Genomic DNA, 18,835 nt, shown 5'->3' on the forward strand with positions numbered 1-18,835 from the left:
CTTCCTTCCTTCCTTCCTTCCTTCCTTCCTTCCTTCCTTCCTTCCTTTCTCTCTCTCTCTCTCTCTCTCTCTCTCTCTCTCTCTCATCCAGGCTATAGTGCGGTAGTGGCATCTTGGCTCACTGAAACCTCCGCCTCCCGAGTTCAAGCAATAGTCCTGCCTCAGCCTCCTGAGTAGCTAGAATTACAGGCACCTGCCACCACACCTAGCTAATTTTTGTATTTTTAGTACAGACAAGTTTCTCCACGTTGGCCAGGCTGGTCTCAAACTCCTGGTCTCAAGCAATCCACCTGCCTGAGCCTCCCAGAGTGCTAGGATTACAGGTGTGAGCCACCCCACCTGGCCCCTAGGGCATTTTTTGAAAAAAATCAGTGGCAGTTGTTTAGTTCTACAGTTTCCACAGGCAACAAAAATAATAAAGTAGCAAACAAAAAACTGAACAACAAACCAAACAGGACAAAATAGAGAATGAGTTATCCTTGGAGAACTTTAAAGAGCTATGAGGTATTCCTGGAAATCTAGGAGGTCATGCGTGTGAGAGGGGCTTTGTACATACCCAGCATTTGTACCTGTCTAGAAGAAAGACTTGAGACATCTCTAGTCTCCCACTTCTGGCTGACCTTCAGCTCTTTGCAAGGAGGAGTGAAGGCTAAGGCACAGTTGCAAACTGTCTGGCTGAATGTTGAAGGTACACCCCACAATACACAGAGAGCCCTTCAGCAAAGGCTTGGGGATATTTGTTCAAACCGTTTAAAGAAATCTCTGTCCAATCACTTGTTGACCAGTAAGCTTACTGATCAGAGGCTTTAGTGGTTTCATATGACAAAGAATACAGACTATAGAATGAGTCCATGAAGCCAATAAACAGCCAGCAACCACAAGAACAACAAGCTCTGGGGAAAGAGGAGTTCTGATTTCCAAAGTTGTCACACTAGTTAGAATGTTAACTTTTAAAAAATTATGAAACATGCAAAGAAATAGTAAAATATGACCCTTGAACAAGGGAAAAAAAGCAATTAATAGAACCTGTCCCCGAGGAAGCCCTTATATTAGATTTCCTAGACAAAGAGTTTCATTACCTATTTAAATATACTTAAATTAATAAATGAGACCATGTCTAAAGAACTTAAGAAATGAATGAGAACAGTGTCTCACAAAATAGACAATATCAATAAAGAGATGGATTTTTTAAAGGAATCAACTGAAACTTGCAGTTGAAAGTTGCAGTATAATAACTGAAATGAAAAACTTACTACTGGGGGTTCAGCATCATATTTGTACTGGGAGAATAAATGATCAGCAAATTTAAAGACAAGTGAATTGACATCATTCAATCTGAGGGAAATAAAGAATAATAATTGAGAAAAATGAACAGAACCTCAGATACCTGTGGGGTATCATCAAGCATAAGAGCGTATACAGAATGAGAACTTCAGAAGAAGAGAGACGGGAAAGAAAGAATATTTAAAGAAATAATGGCCAAGAAATTGGCAAATTTGGTGAAAAACATGAATATGCACATCCAACAAGTTAAACTTTGAGATACATGCCTAAACATATGATAGTCTAATGAAAGAAAGTAACAAAGAGATAATCTTGTAAAAAATAAGAGAAAAATGAAAGGAAAGAAATGAATGAAAATAGTCACAACATACTAAATCTTATGGGATGCTGCTAAAACAGTGTTTGGAAGGAAATTTGTAGCTTCAAATTCCTATGTTAAAAAGGAACAAAGATATCAAATCAATAACCAAACTTTCCAACCTAAGACACTGGAAAAACAAGAGCAAACTAAAGAAACATGAGCAAACTAAAGAAACATAAGCAAAGAAATAATAAAGACTAAAGAGGAAATAAATGAAATGGAGAACAGTAAAAGAATACAATAATAAGGCAGCCTTGTCAAAATAACAAGACAATCGTTGAAACCAAACATCTGTTCTTCATAAAGTTAAACAAAATTGATAAACCCTTAGCTAGACTGACCATGAGACTACTTGAATTATAAAATCAGGAATGAAATAGGGGATATTATTACTAATCCTAGAGAAATAAAACTGATTATAAAGAAATACTAAATATAGTTGACCCTTAAACAATATGGGTTCAAAACGCAGAGGTCCAGTTACATGCAGACTTTTTCTCTTTGATTTGGATAGAAAAATACAGTATTTGTGGGATGCGAAATTCACATACATGGAGGGCCAATTTTTCATATGTGCATACATCCACATAAAACTTGTTCACAAATGTTCATGGTTGCATAAACAAGATTCAGAGGTCACATGTGTTTCCATTTATGTGAAATGTCTAGAGTAGGCAAGTTCATGGAAATAGAAACTAGATTAGTGGTTGTCTGGGTGTTGGGAGGAAGTGGTAATGGGGTGTAATGCTAATAGGGTTTGGGTTTCTTTTGGGGGTGATTAAAATGTTCTGCAATTATACAGTGGTGATAGTTGCAAAACTTTGTGAATATACTAAAAGCCACTGAATTGTACACTTTAAATGGTGCATTTTATTATGTCTCAGTCTGTTTGTGTCACCATAAAGGAATACCCAAGGCCAGGTGATTTATGAAGAAGAGAGGTTTATTTGGCTCATGGTTCTGCAGGCTATATAGGAAGCATGGCATCAGCATCTGCTTCTGGTGAGCACCTCAGGAAGCTTCCAGTGGTGGCAGAAGAAGAAAGGGAATCGGTGTGTCACATGGCCAGAGATGGAGCAAGAGAGAGTGGAGAAGATATCAGGCTGTTTTGCACCATCAGATCTGGGGGTGGGAGGTAATACAAGGAGAAGTCATTCATTACCAGGAGGACTGCACCAATCTGTTCATGAGGGATCCAACCCCATGACCCAAACACCTCGGACCAGGCCTCACCTCCAACATTGGGGATTAAATTTCAACCTGAGATTTAGAGGAGATAGATATCCAAACTATATTATCTGGTGATATCAATTCAGTGATAATAATAAGCACCTAATAAAGGTATCGTCACAATTAAACCCTGAAGCAGAAGGCTTGGCACATTTAATGTCCATAAAATTAGTCTTTTCCTTTAAATGTTTGAATATGATATTTGTCACATTTCCTTTAGAGGTAAACTGATCGTGTCTGGAAAAATGCCAATTGAAAAAATCTCTCTGACAGTTTTCTTAGCATAAAGTATTTGGGGACAGAAGGTCAACAAACATTTCCATTTTTTCCTGTTTACTCTTCCTGAGTGTGGTGTTTATCTTTTCTGTGCTACAGTTGAGCTCTGAATGAATTTAGTGTTTGCAAAGGTGATCTCCCTGGGTATTTGCAGCAACTTAATCCTCAGAAGAAGAAAGAAATGTCATTGCCTTGCATGCTGTGTTGACCCTGAAATTCATTTCCTTGACACCAGGAATGCTGGACTTATTCAGTTCTTTAAAGGAGGAAACTCAATTTTTGATTAAAAATGGTAGTGTGGACAAATTTGTTTTTCCAGGCTTTCATTCAGATGCCAGTTGAGAATATATTTCCTGCTTCTGGAGAGAAGTTGAGGAATCTGAAGAGGCACTAAAGACTGTTTAGCTTAATTTACCTTTTTTTTGTTTATAAAGACATCAAAATTTCTGAGAAGGGAAGTGATTTGCCCAGTCATCCTGCCAGTAAGTGGCACAATTGGCACTAGAAGAGTAGAAAGTTTGGGAGGGTGGAAAGGGTAGTATTTATTATTTACTTTGTGTTGACCCTACATTTACCATCCAATTTAGTTTTTACAGCAATACTCTCTGGTTGATCAGTAGTGGAACAGGGATCCAAACTCATTTTAGGGTTCTGTAGATGCCATTCATTACACAGCAAACCCCTTGCCTCTTTTCTAATCTTTGCTTGTCTATGAAATAAGAGAAATTCTAGCTACTCCTGAGTGGCTGTAAGGATTAAATAAAATATTAAAGTATATGGGGGTTGATAAAACAGAAAAGAAAAGAAACATTCAATAGGTACTGAACACCTGCTTTTGTCCTCCGATTTGACACCTTCCTCTAGTGGCCATGTGGGCATAGGGCACTGGTCCCTACTTCCTGTTGCACAGATCTCTGTCCCTTTGTCTATCAAGCACCATGATTAATTTGTTTTACATTTGATTCTCTCCTTCCAGCTGAATCCTTCAAGGAATTTGCTGAATTGCTCAACGAGGTAGAAAATGAGAGGATGATGATGGTAAGTCACTAACTCTGTCACTGAAGCTGAGTTCATGGGTGATATAGGGGATTTTTCCTGTCCTTTATGCTTGGATTGATCCTATACTATTTTGATTTCTGTCAGATAGCTTCTTGGTGCTGTAAAAATAGTTAGGTAATAGATCTGGTTATTATGTCTCAAGCTTCCACCCTGAGAGTTTGGCATTAGATAGAGGGAAATTAATGTGCAAATCCCATCTGTATTCATTTCAGTGAAAAAGAATTTCAGTGGATATTAAACTGGGCCTTTAAACATGTTGACAGAAATTGAGGTCTTTAGTGTTTTTAGCCAAATTATCCATTTGTTAATCTTCAATTTGTAGAGTAGTTTTACTTTTATAGAGAAAATCAGTAGAAAATACAGAGAGAACTCATATACCACCTTTCTCTCTCCCATTCAGTTTTCTCTATTATTAAACATCGTGAATGTGATACATTTGTTATAATTGATGAGCCAATATTGAAACAATATTATTAGCTAAAGTTCATAGTTTACATTAGGATTTACTTTTGATATTGTACATTTTATGGATTTGACAAATATATAATGACATGTATCCACCATTACAGTGCCACCATACAGAATAGATTCATGACCATGAACATTTCTTTTGTTCAATCTATTCATCCTTCTCTTCCTCCTCCAGTCCTGAAACCCTGACAACTACTGATCTTTTTTTTATTGTGTTTTGCCTTTTCCAGAATGTTTATAGTTGATATCAAACAGTATGTAGCCATTTCAGATTGGCGTATTTGACTTAGCAATATGCATTTTATTTTCCTGTCATTTATTTTTATCATTAAATAATATCCCATTGTATGAGTTACCACAGTTTATGCATTCACCTACTGAGGGACATCTTGGTAATTTTGGCAATTACAAGGAAAACTATTATAAACAGTTGTATGTAGGTTTTTGTGTTGATACAAATTTCCAACTGATTTAGTTAAATAATAAGGAGTGTAATTGCTGGAGTGTAAATTGTCAGAGTATGTTTAATTTTGTAAAAAATTGCCCAACCAACTTCCAAAATAGCTGTGCATAACCAGCAATGAATCAGAGTTCCTGTTGCTCCATGTCCTCGCCAGCTCCATGTTCTTACCAGCATTTGCTGTTGTCAGTGTTCTGGATTTTAGCCATTCTCACGGGTGTGTAGTCATATCTCATTGCTGTTGTAATTTGCAACTCCCTAATCACATATTATTCAGAGCATCTTTCCATATGGTTAACTGCCATCGGTATATCCTCTCTGGTGAGGTATTTGTTCAGTTCTTTTGCTTATTTTTAAATTGATTTTCTTTTGTTAAGTTTTAAGAGTTCTTTGTATATTTTAGATGCCAGACGTTTATCCAATAGGCATTTGCAAAGATTTTCTCCCCATCTGTGGCTTGTCTTTTTATTTTCTTAACAGTATCTTTTGCATTGCATAGGTTTTTTATTTTAATGAAGTCCAACTTATACATTTTTGCTTTAATGGATCATGCTTTTGGTGTTATATCTAAAAAGTCTTTTCCAAATCCAAGGTCACCCAGATTTTCTCCTATGTTATCTTTTTGGAATTTTATAGCTTTTTGTTTTACATTTAGGTCAATGATTCATTTTGAATTAATTTTTATGAAGGATATAAGGTCTGTGTCTAGATTCACTGTTTTGCATGTGGATATCCAGTTGCTCCAACATTATTTTTTGAAAATACTATTCTTTCTCCTTGAATTACTTTTTGTCCTTTATCAAAGATCACTTGACTATATTTATATGGGTCTGTATCTGGGCTCTCTATTTCTGTTCCATTGATCTATTTATCTGTTCTTTCACCAACACCACACTATCTTCATAACTTTAGCATGGTAGGAATTGCATTGTAGTAAAAACCGTTGAAGTCAGGTATAAGCTTAAGAATCAGTTTGTTCATATCCACAAAATAACTTGCTGGGATTTTGATTGGGATTGCTTTTAAGATCCTAGAGATATCTTTTTTATTTTGATTAGGATTTGCTTTTAAGATACCAGGGAAAAACTGATATCTTAAAAATATTGACTTTTCCTAAATGTGAACATGGGTTATCTCTCCATTTAGTTACATTGTTTTTGATTTCTTTCATCAGAGTTTTATAGTTTCCTTATATAGATCTTCTACGTATTTTGCTAGATTTGTACTTCAGGGTTTCATTTTTATGAAGTCTAATTATTTTAACAGCCTAAAAATAATCTTTTTGTGTGGTCCTTAGAGCAGCAGTACCATCATGACCAGACCAGCAGAAAATTATTGGAAATACTGGTCCTTGTCCCCACCACAGACTTATTGGGGACTTAAATGTTGAAATGTATATGTTGATCAATATTCATTTTTGTTACGGGCATGATGGTAAGATGGGAATTCTGTAGAGGATATCAAAGTGGTCTACTTTACCTTTCTCCATCAGATAACTTTTTGTGGGCTTCTCAGTTTTGTTAAAGCTATTTATTCCAACAGCCAGAACTCATTTACCTATAAAACCTCTTTCCTTTCAACAGTGTGGTACTGCCTTCTCAAAATACTGCTCATAGAATCTAGACTCCTAGAGAAGTAGGATTGAAAGCAGGACTTGGAGGTAGGGGAATTAGAGAATTAAGGCTCTAATTCTGGCTCTGTCACTAACTTGTTGACTTCAGATTAATTACTTCATTTTTCTGGGCTCCTTTTTCTTATTTGTAGAGTGAGGAAAATAATCCCCATCTCTTATGGTTGTTTAAAGTTCTCCAAATAATATAGTAAACATGGAAGTGTTTTATAAGGGGAAAATACTGATTATGTAAGCATGGTTTTTAGTTGTCTTTAGTTACTCACAAGATTCTGCTTGTGGAAATATGACTTGGGAATTTTCTTAGTTTAAAATATTTGCTTTTAAATGTACTAAGAAGAGACCAATATGTGTGGTTTCCCTGGAGCCTCTTAGATGGCCCCCTTGCTAATACACACTCTACTAAATGTTCTTCTCTGCCCACAGAGTTTGTGGACTGCTGCCCATGTTGTTTTCAAAGGCATTTGCCCCCATTTCATTCAGATAGCATTAGAAAGCTCAGCTGTACTTCGCTTTAGCCCTAGTTGTTTCTCCATCTCTTTTATTTACCCAATAACAAAGCCCTCACATATTGAAGTAGTATTCATCTTTTGAGATGTTGTTTTTCTCACCCTTCCTGCTGGTACTTTGCCACATGACTGACTCATTTTCTTCTGTCTTTAATTATGTTGTGCCCTTTTGTTCCAACAACTTTTCAATCATATATTGAGTGTTTGCTCCCTATTTCCCACTTAATTCCAGGAATGCTGAGATGGTTAGGCTTAATGAGTGCTTTCACCCCATGCCAGGAATTCATTGCTTGATTATAACTTTTCCATTTCCTGGCTTTGTAGCAAAAGGACCCCTCTACCCCAATCTGGATAATTTAGTGGGTCTTATATTGCATTTTATCCTTTGTAAAAGAAGAGTCCAAAATAAGCTTTAGAATAACAGGAAGAAAGTTCACAGCCCTCAAGCATGGAAATTGCCTGTGTCTGGTCATCTCCATAAACGAATATAAATTGGGGAAGGAATTATGAAGGGAAGAAGTGAGGAAGGGCATCTCTGTGATGTTCTCAAAAGTATCCTCTTGGGGCTGGGTGCGGTGGCTCATGCTCGTAATCCTAGCTCTTTGGGAGGCTGAGGCAGGCAGATCTCTTGAGGCCAGGAGTTCAAAAGCAGCCTGACCAACATGGCGAAACCCTGTCTCTACTAAAAATACAAAAATTAGCCGGGCGTTATCGTGCACCTGTAGTCTCAGCTACTTGGGAGGCTGAGGTGGGGGGATCTCCTGAACCTGAGGAGGTCAAGGCTGCAGTGAGTCATGATCATGCCACTGTACTACAGCCTGGGCAAGTAAGGCCCTGCCAAGAAAAAAAAAAGGGCGGGGGGAGGGCCTCGAAAAGTCTGAATTGCACACTTCTTATATGATTATGAAGCTTGCCTAGATTCTTTTCTGACTCCAAAGAGGCCTCTGTTGGCAATGTGCAAGGTCTGTTTTTGAAGACTGCCAAAAGTCACCTAAAGAGGCCCCCATGATATTTCAGCCTGTCTTTAATGCTCTCTCTTTTTAAAAAAAGTTTTTATTTTTTATTTTTTGAGACAGAGTCTCCCTCTGTTGCCCAGGCTGGAGTGCAGTGGCTTGATCTCGGCTCACTGCAACCTCTGCCTCCTGCGTTCAAGTGATTCTCCTGCCTCAGCCTCCTGAGTAGCTGGGACTATAGGCACCTACCACCATGCCCAGCTAATTTTTGTATTTTTAGTAGAGATGGGATTTTGCCATGTTGGCCAGGCTGGCCTCGAACTCCTGGCCTCAGCTGATCCACCCGCCTTGGCCTCCCAAAGTGCTGAGATTACAGGCGCAAGCCACTGTGCCCAGCCCAGTGCTTTATTTTGATATTTCATTTACCATCAAAGATTCCTGAACAATCCTGCAATACTGGACTGAGTATCATCTCTATTCTGCTCAACACCTTGTTCAGTGTTACTTTGGCCTTTATTCAATAGGATTCTGATGATAGAAACTCACTAATGAGTTTAGGATGTCACTCCTTATGGTGAAGATTCTACCTGAGAGAGCAGGTGGGAGTTTTTGTCCCCAGTGAGCTCACACAATGAATGCAGTGATTAGAGAAGAGATTAAAGGCCAAGTTTACTTAAAAGGGGAGTCATTGCTCAAGTTCTAAGGGGTTTCAGAATAAAATAGAATGAGAAAGAAAAAAGAGGAAATCCTCAACGTGACTTTTTTCTACATTCCTAAGTCTCTATTCTGACAAGAAAATAATATAATTACCAATGAGTGTCATAGAAAGGAAAAGATTCACAGTATCTGTTTGTGCTGTAGGAGACTGGGAGCAGTATTGCCAAAGTGATTAAGGGAAAATGATGTACTGCAATTCTAGTAAACCATGGACTATTTTTCTAGACTGAACTGGGATCAAAAATCTAAAAGTCAGTGGCCTTGTGGACCCTGTGTGAGAAGTTGCTGACACACTTGCTTATGCAGGACAATCCCCTTTGGGGCATGAAAAGCCAGCAACTCTGCCATCCTGGGGGTTCCTGAATATGCAAGGGCCCAGCTCCATACAGGCTTTAGAAAGTAGTATGTTCACTTCTTATTTAAAGGCAAACTTCTTCAATGTTTCCCAGTTGGCCACTTCTTAGGTATTACATTTATTTATTTATTTATTTATTTATTTATTTATTTATTTATGAGACTGAGTCTCACTCTGTCACCCAGACTGGAGAGCAGTGACGCAGTCTTGGCTCACTGCAACCTCCGCCTCCTGGGTTCAGGTGATTCTCCTGCCTCAGCCTCCCAAGTAGCTGGGATTACAGGCATGTGCCACCTCACCTGGCTAGGTTTTTGTATTTGTAGTAGAGACGGGATTTCACCATTTTGACCAGGCTGGTCTTGAAACCCTGACCTCAGGTGATTCATCCGCCTCAGCTTCCCAAAGTGCTAGGATTACAGGTGTGAGCCACTGCACCCGACCCGTATTGCATTTTTTAAACTGCAAATTGTCTTTCTAATTATCTATTGCTTCATACCTTTTTCCAATATTAGTGGCTGAAACCAGGGTCCCCCACCCCTAGGCTGCGGGGCACCAGTCTATGGCCTATTAGGAACCTGGCCGCACAGCAGGAGGTGAGCAGCAGGATAGGGAGCATTACTGCTTGAGCTCTGCCTGCTATCAGATCAGTAGCCCCATTAGATTCTCATAGGAGCAAACCCTATTGTGAACTGTGCATGCAGGATCTAGGTTGCATGCTCTTTATGACAGTCTAATGCCTGATGATCTGAGGTTGAACAGTTTCATCCTGAAACCATCTCCACCTCCCCCTACCCTGGGTCCATGGAAAAATTGTCTTCCATGATTCTGGTCCCTGGTGCCAAAAAGGTTGCAGATTACTGGCTTAAACTTAAACTAATTATTTGTAATTATTTTGTGGGTTAGGCATTCAGACGGGTCAGCTGGGCGATTCTTCTGCTCCAAATGATGGCATTTACCTAGCAGATGAGTTGATATGGAAGGTCCAAAATGGTTTTCCTAATGTTTGGCACCTTCCACTGGGGATGGCAGGAAGGGCAGATTCAGCTGGTATGAGACATTGACTAGAATTTGGCCTCTTCTGTTTGGTAATCTCAGGGTAATTAAACTTCTCATATACTGTCTCAAGGCTCCTAGTGGGAGTATTCCAAGAGAACTGGGAGAGAACTGGTCCTGGCCTTTTATGACCTAGCTTCAAATGTCACAGAGTGTTACTTCTGGAGTGCTCTATTTGTTCAAAATATTAACAAGCCCACTCACATTCAAGGTAGAGGGAATATAGACCTCACCTCTCAATGGAAGGCATGTCAGAGTTTGTGGCCATGTTTTAAGGCTTCCACAATACTAAAGGAGAAAAATGACTTTCTGTACTGGGCCTATGACACCAATGACTTAATTTGTGGATATTTTTAGTAGAAGAAGTTTTACTTTCAATTAAGGAGAGACTTTGGTGTAATTTTTTTTGATACCATAATTGTTAGTGAATCTTTGATTTCCTAAGCAACCAAAACGAATCTTTCTATGAGTCAGACCTGCATAGAGAAGTCTTTACTAGGGGCTCTTGCAGGGTGGAATTTATAGACTTTACTGCCTTTGGCTAATGAGCACACTCAGAGATGAAAAGAGAATGTTAAGGGTCATACTGGGAGGTAGTTTATAGTACAATTAGGACTCAATGGGGTTTCATAGATCCAGTAGAAGAGAAGAGATGTGATGAGAATCAGACAGGGTCTGGAAGTGTTAGTAGGCAAGAGATCTGTTTTTGTAAAAATCAGCAAACTTTGGGAAGGGTTACATGATTTTTTAAGTCTAGGCTTGTAGCAAACAAGTTTTAGAAAGCCAGCTATAAAAGCACTGGTGATCAGGAGACATAGAGAATGACTGTTCTCAAGGAAAACATTTTTTTTTCTTGCCTAGTTTTATATATTTTTTTGCTGGGTGCTACCTGTCCTGGATGGTAGCATTAGGAGCTGCAGTAGATCAGAATGTCAGGGTTCACCAGGTTGTTCTCATACAAAGGCTAGCAGTGACATTTTAGGAGTTTGCCCATTTAGTTGAACCTTGAATCATACCTACACACAAAACAAGAGGCCCAAATTACCTGAAAGACACGTATAACCCATGCACTAATGCCCCACAACTTTCCACACTTTTGGGGTGGTAGGTTAAAAATTGCTTCTTAGATTGGAGAAGTCAGATCTTGTCAAAACTGACTTTTTCCTCTGTTGTCTATTTTTTGTTATGAAGATGTATCTTGTCTTACTGACACTTATGTCTTATATGGCAAGGAAACTTGTCTTTTAGCTTTCTGTCTTGTAGCTAATTAATAAAAATTAATGCAATGATTCCCAAAATGCAGCCCTTTAGATGCCTTCTCTAAGGTCTTCCATTTTAGTGATTCTAACTCTCACCACGGAGGCACAAACCCCACTTGTTGCCTTGGACATACACAATCTCATTAGAGGTTTATATGAAGAAAAAGCTTTGTATACCTTTACCTGCCCAAAGAACAAGGGGTCTTCTTTGATTTTGATGTTTTTATATCTCCAGAACATATTTATTAATGCCAATATTAATAGTCCCTGAACAGGCCATTCCTATTAGCTTCTGAGCATTTATATTTAGGTGATTTGAAGGCCTAGTCTAGTGTTTTCTGTGATGCTGTAATGCACTCCACATTCTGAAGGAAATTTTCTGGTTTTATGGCACAGGCAGGACTGTAAATGTTTTATCCTAATGCTATCACTGCACACTCATTTGCCTCTGATGAAATGATTTGCACTTGCTGCAATTGTCCTTTTCTTGTATTTGCCATTCTCTTTCTCTTCTCTTTTTCACCTGTCCTTCAGGTCTCCTCTGTCTTCTGCTGGACATCACTTCAGATATTTATCGATTAAAAACTCAGATCAGACTATCATTAAAGTTACAGAGAAATGCCCCTCTTATTCTTTCTCCCACTTCTTCTCAATGCATTCGATTTTCAGAAACAATATAGAAACAAACAATAATAAACCCCAACAAATCAGCAAACCATTTAACGTTTTGCAGGATGGTATATAAATGAAAATGTCATAGTAACAAGGAATCTTGTATTTGAACCTTGTTAACCTAGAAATTATTTTGTTTGTTTTTCCTTTTTGTCTAGGTACACAATGCTAGTGATTTGCTGATTAAACCCTTGGAAAATTTCCGGAAGGAACAAATAGGCTTCACCAAGGTACATTTTCTGTATATGTATAAGTTTTTTTTTTTTAAATAGCAATCAAATAGTTGTATAGGCTACTACTCTTCACTTTACAAAGATATGCACCAACCTGCTGGTGCTTTGCTCTTGGCCTAGTCAGCCTCCTAAACTGTGCAAAATAAATGTTTGTTGTTTATGTCACCCTGTCTATGGCATTCTGTTATAGTAGCCTCAACTAACATGACAAAGGGGATCGGAGGGGTGGGTGATTAGTTTCTATGAGAAAAGTGATCATGAAAGAAAGTAAGAAAATCTAGAATTGGCCTCTGACTTTGTGGCCAACAGACTCTGTATCTGTGCATAAGTTGCTTCTCCTTTTGGTGTTTTTGTTGTTTTGTCTGGAAAACTAGCTATCATTTATCAACTGCCTGCTATGTTGAGCACTAGGCTAGGGGCTTTACGTTCATTCTTTAATCACAAGGACCTTGTGTGCTTCTGGCATTTTCCCCATTTCACAAATGAGGTAACTGAGCCTTGGACAAGATACATAACATGACCAAAGTTATATAACTAGTGATATAGTTTGGATCTGTGTCCCCATCTAAATCTCATGTTCAGTTGTAATTCCCAGTGTTGGAGGTGGGGCCCGGTGGGAGGTGATTACATCATGGGGGCGGATCCTTCATGAATGGTTGAGGACCATCCCCTCAATGCTGTTCTCCTAGTGGTGAGTTCTCATCAGATCTGGTTGTTTGAAAGTATGTAGCAACTCCCTCACCTCTTGCTCGTGCTCTGGCCATGTAAGATGTACCTGCTTTCCTTTCACCTTCTGCCATGATTTTGTTTCCTGAGACTTCACCAAAGGAGAAGCTGCTATACTTCCTGTACAGCATGCAGAACTGTGAGCCCATTAAATCTCTTTTCTTTATAAATTACCCAGTCTCATGTATTTCTTTATAGCAGTGCAAGAGCAGACTGATGTGGCTAGTAAGTGATAATGGCCTGGATTTAGACCTAAAGGTCTTTTTAGCTTTACATTCCATACTCTTTGCATTAAGCTATGCTGTCTAGATCTTTGCTGTCTATTATGGTAACTACTATCTATTTAAATAAATTAACAACTCAGCTCCTCATTCTTTCTAGCCACATTTCAAGTGCTCAGCTGTCACTTGTGTCTAGTAGCTACTGTATTTGACAGTGCAGATAAAATACATTTCCATCATTGTGCAAACTTCCATTGGATAATGCTGTGTGCCAGATAATTTCACATTCTTTTCAGCTTGACCATCCCATGGATCTCTGATTCTCCAATGCCTGTTAAAGGGATGTGAATGATTTTCATTTTTAATCTTTTCATCTAGGTGTAGGTCTGTTTCATGAGCTCTCAATGTATATCCACCATGTAGCAGAGGTTGTTTCTTCTGCCAGGGCTAAAATACAGCATATTATCCAAGCATCTAGGTTTTTTTAGGACTAAGAGCATACCAACCAGTAGATATTATTTGGAATATCATGACAATCAGTTTGGATCAAGAATTTGAAAACAGTAAGTTTTTCTTTTTTTAAAAGACACTATCTTGCCAACTCACCTTCCCAAAGTGCTGGTATTACAGGCATGAGCCTCCATGCCTGGCCATGAAAGTAGCAAATTTTGAGAAGAAAGAGCAAAGTAGTGGTTGAGCTCCCACTACCTGCTATCATCAGATTTACATGGGCATTGTTAGAAATGACTGGTGTTCAAGCAAAGTGAGTTCCCCTGATAGCCCAGCAATACTGGATTCTACTTGTTTCACTGGAGTCTCATTAACATCAATACTTAGTTGGGAGAGGATATAATTGAAGGATAGAAGTATATTTAAACTTATAACTGAGGATAAAAATAACCACTTGTGAAATAATTTGATTTACTTTCATTCCTTTATAAGAATAACACTAGGAAAGTAAGGATATGCTACCATGGTTGCCCTCATATTATCTGAGCAAATGGAAATGAATTTGTATTATGTGCAGTCATGCGTTGCTTAATGTTGTTCTGAGAAATGCATCATTACATGTTTTCGTGGTTGTGTGAACTTCACAGGAGTGTGTTTAACACAAACCTCAATGGTGTAGCCTAATACACAACTGGGCTATATGGTATAGCCTATTGCTCCTAGGCTACAAACTTGTACTGGTGTTAACTGTACTGAATAGTATAGGCAGTTATAACCCAATGGTAAGTATTTGTTTATCTAAACATATAAAACATACAGTAAAAATACTGTATTATAATCTTACAGGACTTTCATTGTATATGCGGTTCATTGTTTACTAAAACATTATTTTGTGGTGCATGACTGTACTTCCTATGGCCCATGCCTGCACTGAGGGTTTTACACATGCTTTCTTCCTTAATTCTCACAGCAAACCTGTGAGGTAGGATTTTTAATATCCATTGTCTCAATGAAGAATGTGAGTCTCAGAAAGTTTAAATATGTATCTATCTTCTTTCATAATTCTTTACCAGTAAGGCCAGCCTGCATATCTACAAAGAAGACCAACTTAGTGTGAGTCATGTCTCCAATAAACTATGTAGAATTCCAATAGTCAAAATGTAACTTATAGTCTACCCCGTATGTTATCAATTTATTGCCCATCAGTTCCAAGCCTCTCAATACCTGCTCTGTAATAATGGACAGATTTTCTTTAAGCATCTTTCCTTTATAGTGAGCACGCCTTAAACTTTCTCAGTAGAGGGAGCTGGAGGGACGTTGCAGGAGGAGGGGGATCTCTTCACGTTTCCAGCTGAGGTGGGGGCGGGGCAGGGGCAGGGAGGACAGCTGATGGAACTCTGACCCAGCCACCCACCCAGGCACATGGTGCCTCAATCTCCTTGAAGGCTTCATGACCATGCAGTCCTTCAGCTTCCCTCTGTAGACCCCCTACCCTACATGGCCTGCTTGCTGGTGAAGAGTTATCATGGAGCTATTACCCACTCTGCAGGGCCCTCATACATTGACCTTGCACCCTAGAGGGTTCCCACCAAACCAGGCTGGCCCCGTTGAGCTCACCTGCAACTCAGTTTTCCCACCTTCTCTTTATACCTTCTCCACTGGTCACTGTTGGCCTGCTTTTTTGTACTCTGGGGAGTTGCCTCCTGCTTACACAGTGACTGTGAACCACCGGGCAAAATCAGCAAACATTCTGCTATCCAGTGTGTTAAATTTCTTCTTTTCTTTTCTTTTTTTGGGAGACAGGGTGGGTCTCACTCTGTCACCCATGCTGAGGTGCAGTGGTATAATCATGACTCACTTCAGCCTCGACCTCTCTGGGCTCAGGTGATCCTCTCACCTCAGCCTCTCAAGTTGCTGGGACTACAGGCACATACCACCACGCCTGGCTAATTTTTTTTTTTTTTTTGTAATTTCTGTAGAGATGGGGTTTCACCATGTTGCCCAGACTGGTCTCGAATGCCTGAGCTCAAGCGATCCTCCTGCCTTGGCCTCCCAAAGTGTTAGAATTACCGGCATGAGCTACCACGCCCTGCCAAATTACTCCTTTTCAAGTGAGGTCTGAACCCCATTAAAATTTGTCCTTATTTGAGTACTTTTCCTTAGCCTTAGAGTACCATATAGAGTTTTCTTATATGTTAATTGTTTGTAGTGTTTTATATCTTGTGATTGGACTTAGCCTGATATACCCAGCACTGCTACTAGCTAGCTTTGTGAGTTCACTGGTTGTGGTAGGTGTTATATTAGGCCCTCACACATATAGATCCATGTTCTCATTTGAACCTCAGAACAATCTTGTAAAGGTTATTATCCTCCATTAACAGGTGGGGACACTAAGTTCAGTGAGGTATAGCCTCTAAGGTCACTCAGTAGCTTGGATATGAATTGAGTTTTGTTGTAAGTCTAGGGCTCATTTCACTTTGCAGGAAATAGCACTTCTCTCTGAACCTCGGTTTTCTCATGACTCCTGACAACAAGAACAATGTCAAATCTTCCAAATCTGATCTTCTGTTAGTTTGAGATTCTAAGGATAATTAACTAAATATTTGTCCACTGAGTACTAGAAATGCAGTAGACAGAACTAGTTGCACTGTAAGTGGAAAATACACCCTAAAATATACTGTGGATTTTGAAGACAGTATGAAAAAATAGAAAATATTAACATTTAATTTTGATTATGTGTTTAAGTGATAATATTTGGCCACTTATTTTTCCTTTTTGAAATGTGACTACTAAACATTTTAAAATTACATGTGGCTTATATTATCTTTCTATTGGATAACACTGAACTAGACAAAGAAATTACATTTGGTAGATAACTCCTGCCCATTTGGTAGATAGTTCGTGGGCTTTCTCAGGCTTCAGAATCAAGAGGAGGAAGTATTTGATGAAAATTTGTATACAGATAGTTATTTAATTAATTAAATTAGTTAACATATATAAAGTTTTTAGTACAGGACCTGGCAAATAATATGCACTAAATAAGTTTCTTTCATCAATCATATGTGCTAAAAATTTTTCTTTAATCACTGTAATTCTTGTTAGTACTGGTAATAGAATAGGGAAGATAGAAAGTGCTCCATGAAACTGTCCGATTGATGATGGACTTACTGTGAATTAAAGATCAAAAAAGAACTGAGAAGTTAATGAATGAGGCAGGAACAGAGGGATAGCGGTGTTGAACACTGAATGTTTCCTGAGTGACTACTGGCATATGAAGAGGTTTCATGTTACTAGGTCTCCCAGTATGTGTCTCTGGCTTTGCAGGATGTGGGAGGATACCTCTTTGTCATAGAAGTGGAGGGAGGTAGGGAGGAAGGATGAAAGCAAAGAAGGAAGGAACAAAATAACCCAGATAATGCTCCGAACTAATAGTGAACACATTCTGTATAAACTCATCCTGTTATTCAAGCAGGATTAACTTCTTAAAGTGGCATTGATGCTTCAAGTGGCACTTTCCCTTGGATGTGTTTTCTATAGTGGAATTTGGGGGCAACATGTCTTTTATAACAGAACCCTATTGGTTAAAAATATATGTAAACTACATCCTTACGGTTAAACCAGATAGATCTTCCTGTTTTCAACTAAATAGGACATGTCTTTCAACTTCTGTATGGAGTTGGTATATTTATGCAATGAGAAGGACACTTGTTCTCTTCTCTTCTTCTTCCTCTTCTTCTTCTTCCTCCTCTTCCTCCTCCTCTTCTTCCTCCTCTTCTTCTTCTTCTTCCTCTTCTTCCTCTTCTTCCTCCTCTTCTTCCTCTTCTGCTTCTTCTGCTTCTGCTTCTCCTTCTTCTCCTTCTTCTCCTCCTTCTCCTCCTCCTTCTCCTTCTTTCTTCTTCTTCTTCTTCTTCTTCTTCTTCTTCTTCTTCTTCTTCTTCTTCTTCTTCTTCTTCTTCTTTCTTCTTCTTCTTCTTCTTCTTCTCCTTCTTCTCCTTCTCCTCCTCCTCCTCCTCCTCCTCCTCCTCCTCCGCCTTCTCTTCTTCTCCTCCTTCTCCTTCTTCTCCTTCTCCTTCTCTTTCTCCTTCTCCTTCTCCTCCTTCTCCTCCTTCTCCTCCTTCTCCTTCTCCTCCTTCTCCTTCTCCTCCTTCTTCTTTCTTCTTCTTCTTTTTTCTTCTTCTTTCTTCTTCTTCCTTTTTTGTCGGAGTTTCGCTCTTGTTGCCCAGGCTAGAGTACAATGGCATGATCTCGGCTCACCACAACCTCCGCCTCCCGGGTTCAAGCGCTTCTCCTGCCTCAGCCTTCCTAGTAGCTTGGATTACAGGCATGTGACACCATGCCTAGCTAATTTTATTTGCATTTTTAGTAGAGATGGGGTTTCTCCATGTTGGTCAGGCTGATCTCGAACTCCTGAACTCAGGTGATCCACCCACCTTGGCCTCCCAAAGTGCTGGGATTACAGGCGTGAGCCACTGCACCTGGCAGGACATTTGTTTTTTTCTAACTTTAATGTGTGATCTGCAATTTCATCAGACTAACCCCATTTCACATTCCTTACTTTTTGAGAAAATAATGCTAACTTTTCCATTTTAAAAATTAAAATTTTATAAAAGATATATGCATAGACATATTTTTTAAAATAAAATAGTAAAACAGAGTCTACAAAGAAAATCAAAAGGCTTCTCATGTTTACCCATTACTCAGAGGTATCCACTTTTAACGATTTATGTTTCATCCTTCTGTTATTTTTATATTTTAAAATGTTTATATTACTATGTTTTATTTTAGTTTAAAAATTTTTTCTCCTTGCTGTGAATACAGGAGATCATTGCTCACACTTCCCCCTTACTTTCCCTCTTCCACTGTTTAATAATTATAGCACCATTTTACTTCTTGTACTGCTTACTTCTGTTATTTTA

At 38.8% G+C, this 18,835-nt stretch overlaps 1 protein-coding gene across 2 annotated transcripts in view; it reads left to right on the forward strand.

Moving 5' to 3' along the window:
* OPHN1 (oligophrenin 1) overlaps positions 1 to 18,835 on the forward strand; it is a 366,891-nt gene that overhangs the window by 138,968 nt on the left and 209,088 nt on the right. For both annotated transcript variants that reach the window (XM_025373107.1, XM_025373108.1), the window contains exons 4-5: positions 4,128 to 4,189; positions 12,448 to 12,519. In XM_025373107.1, the coding sequence (XP_025228892.1) occupies positions 4,128 to 4,189; positions 12,448 to 12,519 (134 nt within the window). The remainder of the gene's footprint in view (positions 1 to 4,127; positions 4,190 to 12,447; positions 12,520 to 18,835) is intronic.

This window comes from Theropithecus gelada, chromosome X (genome assembly GCF_003255815.1).
Source record: "Theropithecus gelada isolate Dixy chromosome X, Tgel_1.0, whole genome shotgun sequence".
Taxonomy (NCBI): Eukaryota; Metazoa; Chordata; class Mammalia; order Primates; family Cercopithecidae; genus Theropithecus; species Theropithecus gelada.